General features: G+C 41.6%; 1 protein-coding gene across 2 annotated transcripts in view; it reads left to right on the top strand.

Moving 5' to 3' along the window:
- Positions 1 to 1111: 1111 nt before the first annotated feature.
- ARMC1 (armadillo repeat containing 1) overlaps positions 1112 to 6994 on the top strand; it is a 30410-nt gene continuing 24527 nt past the window's right edge. Inside the window, exons 1-2 of one of the 2 annotated variants that reach the window (XM_057426087.1) lie at positions 1112 to 1215; positions 3496 to 3699. In XM_057426087.1, coding sequence (XP_057282070.1) covers positions 3508 to 3699 — 192 coding nt within the window. In that variant the 5' untranslated portion in view covers positions 1112 to 1215; positions 3496 to 3507. The remainder of the gene's footprint in view (positions 1216 to 3495; positions 3700 to 6994) is intronic. The other variant, XM_057426086.1, reaches the window with a different exon arrangement.

Genomic DNA, 6994 nt, shown 5'->3' with positions numbered 1-6994 from the left:
CCCACACTTAGTGTTTGGAATTGGACAGCTTCTTAAAATAAAAACAAGCATCTAGCAAGTTAATTATTTATGACAACTGCAGAAGAACCTGAGCACAGCAGCAGCATCACTAAAGGTATACAAGCAAGCATCATAAGTTTACAGAACAGAAAAATAAGCACCAGACCCCTTAAGACTAGCTCTTTTCCCCTTTATATCCTACCCCGTGTTTTAAAGACTCCTTAAAAAACTCCTCAAACTTCTCCAAAATATCTCTGGATTATTTTTTATTTGCATGATTTCCCGTGACCTGTCACTCCTATCAAAGCAACATCAAAGCTGGTTTCAGTCAGCTTGCCCACAGAAACGTGAGCCTCGACCCCAACACCCCATGCCGTTTCCAAGCTGCTCTGCTCTTCTGGAAAGCCGGCTCTACCCCGGCACCTTCGCAAATCCGCTGCCTGCTCGGCACTTGACCTGCCCAGGATGGGCCCTAGGCGCTGCCACGCTCGTAGTGAGGCGGCGGCTCCATTCCGCCGCCCTGCCCCAGGACAGCAGCCATCAGCGAGGCCGCCCCGAGCAGCCTGCACCCACTTTCCGCCGAGCAGCACCTCTACCTCCCCTCGACACCTACGCAGGTGTTCCTGAGGGCAAATCCCACAGGAGAACACCCCATCAACACCCCTCTCCATTCCACCAGAGCGCCCGGTCTGAGGAGGCCCGGCTGAGCCGGAGAAGCGGAGTGAGCGCTGACTAAACACTACAGCCTCCGGGCCCGGGTCGCGCTCCTCCTCACGCACCGCCCCGCACTCGAGATCGTGCGCGACGACAAGGGGCTGCCAGGGAATAAAGGGAGACCCACGGGCCGCCGAACCGCTATCACCTCACCTGCCGTCTAGCTGCGAATTAAAGGGATTTACGAGGCCGCGGTTCACCCGTCGTTCCCCCGAGGTGCGGCGCAGCAGCCCTGTCTGAACTACAAGTCCCGGCGTGCACGGCGGTGCCACTACTGATTGTCGTCAGTAACAAAGCGCGCCACGAGTGGCGGAGAGGTGCGGGTGGGTCGGTACCAATCGGGTTGCAGGGTGGTGAGTGGTGCTGGGGTCAGAGCGGGCCCCGGTGGAGGTGTGTGAGCGGCGGGTTCTGCTGCCTCCCACCCCCCTTGCAGGCCGTGTCGCCCCCTGGGCGATGAGGCCACGGGGCTGAGCTGCTCGGCTGGGGACCTCTTCTGCAACGGTACGGGGTCGGGGAGGGGAACGGGCCGCGCTGGCGTTCGAGAGCGTGGGGCGCTGGAGAAGATGGGCGGGATGGTCCTGAGAGGGGGGCGGCGAGACCGGCGGAGATCCTTCCTGCTCTCCCTAACCGCGTCCTGGAGCTCTCCTTAGCCAGCTGGGCCTTCGCCGGCCGAGAGACGTGGGAGCTGAGCCCCGGGGCCTTGTCGCAGCCGGTCTGTCAGCTCCACCGCTTAGAGAAGGCTCAGCATGACAGTGGAGGTGCGGGGCTGTGGCGGCTCCTCTTCCGGGTCTCCCCCGGGAGGATGCGGGGCGGAGAGGGGATCCCACAGAGAGGTCTGCAGTGCTTTATTAATCTTTGATCTCAAAGCTGCAAGGAAAGAGCAGAAAAGAGCCAGTACCTGGCTAACTTCTCTTTTCGACACCAAATTCTAGGTAACTTCTTAAAACTTTTAAAAGAGTGTAATTTGAGTGGTTTTTTTTTGATTGTTTGGCTTTTCAGGAAAAATACGGGAGTCCTGTTTTTTCCTAAGATTAGTTGTTGCAGGTGATGGAGAAGGGAAAGGGCATTTTCCTTCTCAGTTGTGGCTGAGGAGAGAGGGAAAAGGGTTTGGGGAGGACATGAATGTGGCCTAATGAGATAAGAGGGGGTTAAAATTTCACTTGATGCTTTTTCAGGAGTTTAGAAGGAAAAAGGCAGAAGACGGCCAGAGTGAAGAGAGTTGAAGGAATGATCTGGTGCTGAGGACGCACAGCTAGAAGTCAGACGCTTTGGTTAGCATCAGTTCCACAACTGCCTTGATTTTAAAGTTTTGTATAAGTTCCTTTGCTAACTATGAAAAGTAATTAATAGTATTTAATGGAGTTTTGGTTTTCATTTTAATTGAGAGTTGTCTGCTTTGGAAATACAAATTATTGGTGGAGCTGCTGTATCTCACAGTTGATCTCTTTTGAACTTGTGATAGTCAAGAAAAATGGCCTGAAGACTAATGGTTGGTATGTACTCCACATTAGCACTCCCTTTCTTGAAGGAAGGAGATTGACAACATTTTTTTCTATGTGAAAATGTCAGAAATTATCATAACCAAGGTGCATATTTGTGGTTCATTCTTTTGGACGAGTGTGATTAGTTTGTGTTGCTTGAAGGCCTACCTTCAGTCAGAAAACATTGTACAATAGTATTTATTTGGGAAATGATACTAAAAGAATGTAACCACTTACATATTTAGTTAATTTTATTTTTATGCAGGGGAAATATGGGAGAGCACAAATTAACAATATGTATTTACTCACACTTTTGTGCCTTAGGAAAAGTTAATGCCGTGAGTTGGTACTGGCAAAACCAGGATCACAGTTAGCATGTAGTAGTTTCAGAGGTACATAGTCATTCTTTTGCAGGAATCTAGGTTTTTGCACCACGATGTAACATTTTCTCTGACTAAACTTATACTTTTGTTACCTCTTGAGTAGTTATTCCTTATTAAACAACTCTGGAACCTGATACTCTCAAGCTAACAGGTGTCTCCTTTGAAACTGATCTGGTGACTTGGACTTTGGCTGGAGCAAGGCATGATGTGCGTGCTTTCTTGTTATTGAGAGGGTACTAATGAAAAGACAGACCACCCTGAACCCAGTCTCTGAAACCCTTTTGGCTTTTGTATGAATGTGGCATTTAATATATAGATCCAAGTTAAAGCTTACTGTTCTTGACACAGTGTTCATCTTTTGCTATTTTTTCTGGTTTATTTTTGTGTAAAATTTGATTATTGCTAAAGAAAATAGTAATATTTTCTTTTTTGATATTTTGATTTTATATTGATATTTGATTTGATATTTGATATTGATATTTGATTATTGCTAGAGAAAATAGCAACTCTGAAAATCCGTATTATGACTTTATTCTTATACAGAAGAGTGTTTATAGACTTTTAGGGTGACTTGTGTGAAAAATATGCATTTCCTGGAAATATTTGTAAGTAGTGGAAAAGAATCCACACGAATATACTGCTGTAAAAGCTGGCTGATCTGAAATGATACACTGGAAACAAATCAGAATATTATTAACCATACCTGGCTGTTCTCTGCATAGGAGGTTTAGATTTCCACTTTGATCCACGTTCTTATCAATCCCATCCCTGTTCCATGAATTCTAGTCCTTGGGGTTTTTTTTTATACTTTTATGCTTATAACAAATCAGTGCCTTTGGGCTTTTGTTTTATTTGTTTGAATTAATGATAAATGTTGTGATATTAGTAATTGATTTCCCTGCTCCCCCCCTCCCCAGCAGGTATTTTGTATGCATGGTGCAGGAAAAATGAATTCTACTATGAGTGAGGAGCCTGATGCACTCTCTGTAGTTAACCAGCTCCGAGATCTAGCAGCTGACCCATTGAACAGACGGGCTATTGTTCAAGATCAAGGATGCCTGCCAGGTCTTATTCTGTTTCTGGACCATCCCAACCCGCCAGTTGTTCATTCAGCTTTGCTGGTAAGTATTCTGGGGATAAGTTTGTATGTGTGTAGGATGTTTTTTTAATTTTATTAGTATGTTTTTAAACAAGTAATAAGGTAAAAAATAAAATATTTTGTGTTATATTGATGTCCTTTATGTGTGTATTTTAAAAGCCATTTAAAAAATTGTTCAGCAGTGACACATTATTCCAGGGGAATTTATGGAATTTTTTGGAAGAGATTAATTTACTTAGAATTTTTTTCCTTAATACAGCTATTTTATTTTTTTTGTGTGGAGGGAGGTAAGCACCCTTAATTCTTCTTCTTAAGATGAAGCTGTGGAGCTTTAGAAATACACACAGTGATTTGACATTCATATTGTAAAAAGATACAAATCACAGAATAATTTAGGTTTGAAATGACCTCCAGAGGTGATGTAGTCCAATCCGGTACTCGAGGGTACTCGGACCATGGCTCAGGGTCATGTTCACCTTGATCTTGAATACCTTGAAGGATGGGGATTCCATTACCTCTCTGGCTTTATGTATCCGTATGCGTTATTTATACAATTAAGACTTGTCTGTGTCATAATTCTGTATTTTTCATTTGTTTTGCTTTTATAGTAGATATTAGTGGACTTCTTGGATTGATTTAGTGTCTGTGATACCCTTCTGGGCTCACGAAATGAAGACCTATAATCCAGGAGATGTGTGTCCTACTAACTGCTTTTAGGTTAGCCTTGCCATAGCATTTACCAGACTGTAATGTTCTTCACTGGAAGAGCTTTGAGTTGAGTTTACAGTTCTTGTTAATATGTTGCATTGTTTTTCTTCCCAGTGTGGTTTCCTTAGGTTGTGGTCTTAAAAAAGTATCTTGTTTGAATGTCTCACTCTCCTTTTCTTTGCTCCTTTGGGCTGCATTTTCACTGCCTGCATGAGATTCAGTAATTAGTCTGTGATCATGTTACAAAATAAGCTGTACATGAAAAGAACTAACTTTGTTAGATTGCTGAGGGCTAATGCAGTTTGCAGTGTGGCTCCAGAGCCGCAGATATTACTCAAGTTGTGTTGTAGGGACACCTTGTTGCATGGGGAGACAGCTGTGTTGTTTAGTGGTAACCTGCAGTTAGAGTGGATTAAGAATTAGGATTTAGAGGAGACCATGCTAAATCCCAGAACCCTGGCTGTATGGTCAAAAGTGCATTAGTTTACTGTGAAAACATGTTGGTTTTTTTTTTCTGCTACTCCAACTCCTTGTGCTGATTAGTTCTCCAACCTCTTAGGTTCTGTAGCATTTAGTATTTTTGCTGATTACTTTTTAGTCTCCGTTTTCTGTATTTTTCCATTCTGAAAGGTCTGTTTGTTTTGGTTTTGTTTTTGTAGTCATCCCATTGATCAAAAAGGTGCTTCTATTTGAATGGGAATCATTAAATGTAATGATTTTCCATTCAGTTTGTACCTAATAAAATGATGTACAGCACTGACTTTAAGTTTCTTATTGTGTTATTACACAATTCCAATATCTGTTTGAATCATGATAGTTCCTTATTTGACTTATTTGATATGTTGTACAGTCTTTTGGGGGTGGGGAAAATCGGACATCCTAGTGCAAAAAAGTCAGGTTACTCAAGTTGTTCTGATAACTTTGTCTTTGGTCTTATTTTAGTGGAAGTTACAATTGTGTGTAAAGAGTTTCTAACAGATGGAAAAGAGACTGCCTAAATTTTGACTCAAATATTTAGCTGTTAAGAGAATGTGTTTTTTTCTTTGTCTGACAACATTACACCCCTACTAAATTGCTTGAACAGAGAATAACAAAAATGAGACTTTTTCCACCATTAGGGATACATTGCTTGACATGAAAGTTAGTGGTTAAGAGCTATCATGCAGTTGAAAAGTAAGAAAACAAATGCATATATATACAACATCTATAAACTGTGGTTATTGATACTAATCCATGTCAGGAAACAGTAAAAATCTCATTTAGAGTTTCTGTCCTACCAGGCAGCAGCCAGGCTTTCTCAAAATGCAATAAAATGGTCTTGAATTTTACATAGCATGTGCTGAAGATACTTGAAAAAAAAACAAGGTAATTAGTTCTCTGTCTATGAAAGAATTAAGGATCATGTTATTTTAAAAGCAGCTGTTGAGCAGCATAGCTGTTATATGACTGTATTTAAAGAATTGGTGCACTTCTAAACCTTGCTAAACAAAGCATTTTATAAAACATTATAAAAATCATTTTATAAACCATTGTATTTGTGTATTGCAGGATTTTACAAGTGCAGTTCTTATACCTACATCAATAAAATACTGACTAAAGAACAGTGCACAGTACATCTTTGGCTGTTCCTTCTAAGAAAGCTTTGTCTGTCAGCACTAACAATAGAGAGATGGCTCATGAAAAGGAGGACTGACATTTTGACTAGGAGAGTATTAATGTTAGGAGACTCATGCAAATACACAGTTGCTGACTGGGGTCAACAATGTGAAGCTGTGCAAAGAGTTTGCCTTGAAAGCCAAAGAAACAAAACTTGTGCAACAAATTAGTATAAATTCCCAGTTTAGGTAACAATAACCTAAGCAGCTTCCTGCTGCTTGTATTCTTATTCCTGTGTGGAGTTATGAATATTGCAATTAGTCTTCAGAAGCCTATAAATGTGGTAAACCTCTTTCTGTAGACAGTAGAAACTTGGTGATAGATTTTCTAGTACTGGGGAAGCCCACAGAATGGATGGAAATTATGCTAGAAGCATAATGTATAAAAATTACTTTAGATCTCAGATCACATAAGTGTTTGGTGGAAGGGACTTCTGGAAGTCATTCACTTCAGCTTCCTGCTTGAATTGGGACTGTCACCGACAATCAGGTCAGTTGTAGCTTTGTCTCCTTGATTCTGCGGTGCCACTAGGTCATCTGTTTCAGTGTAGAACAACCTTCAGAGTGAAAAATCTTCTTGTAGTATCTGATTTAAATTTTCCAAGCTGCAGTTTGTAGCTGCTCCCCATTGTTATGTTGTCTGCTGCTGTAGCGGAAAGTTTGGCTTAATTATCTCTGTAAAGGCTTTTTAAGTAGTTGTAGACACCTGTTAGTCCCTTAGACTCTCTTAGCCAGTACAAATAAACCCAGTCTCTCAACCTTTTCTCATAGATTAGATATTCTATGCTTTCTGTGTATTTATAAGAAAGCTCCCTTTTTTTAATGTTCACAGTAGGTGATACTACTTTTATTTTGTTACTAGAGCTCACATTGTGACTGTTTTGCAGATGTGCGCTAATAAAAATGAATGATAATGTACTGGACATCTTGCTGATTTGCTGTGGTTCTTTCTTT

The sequence above is a fragment of the Pezoporus wallicus genome, unplaced genomic scaffold (genome assembly GCF_028554395.1).
Source record: "Pezoporus wallicus isolate ANWC-B61680 ecotype Strahan unplaced genomic scaffold, APGP_CSIRO_Pwel_v1 contig_4131, whole genome shotgun sequence".
Classification (NCBI taxonomy): Eukaryota; Metazoa; Chordata; class Aves; order Psittaciformes; family Psittacidae; genus Pezoporus; species Pezoporus wallicus.
Note: the sequence above shows the minus strand (reverse complement) of the source record. Positions and strands in the feature narration are given on the sequence as shown.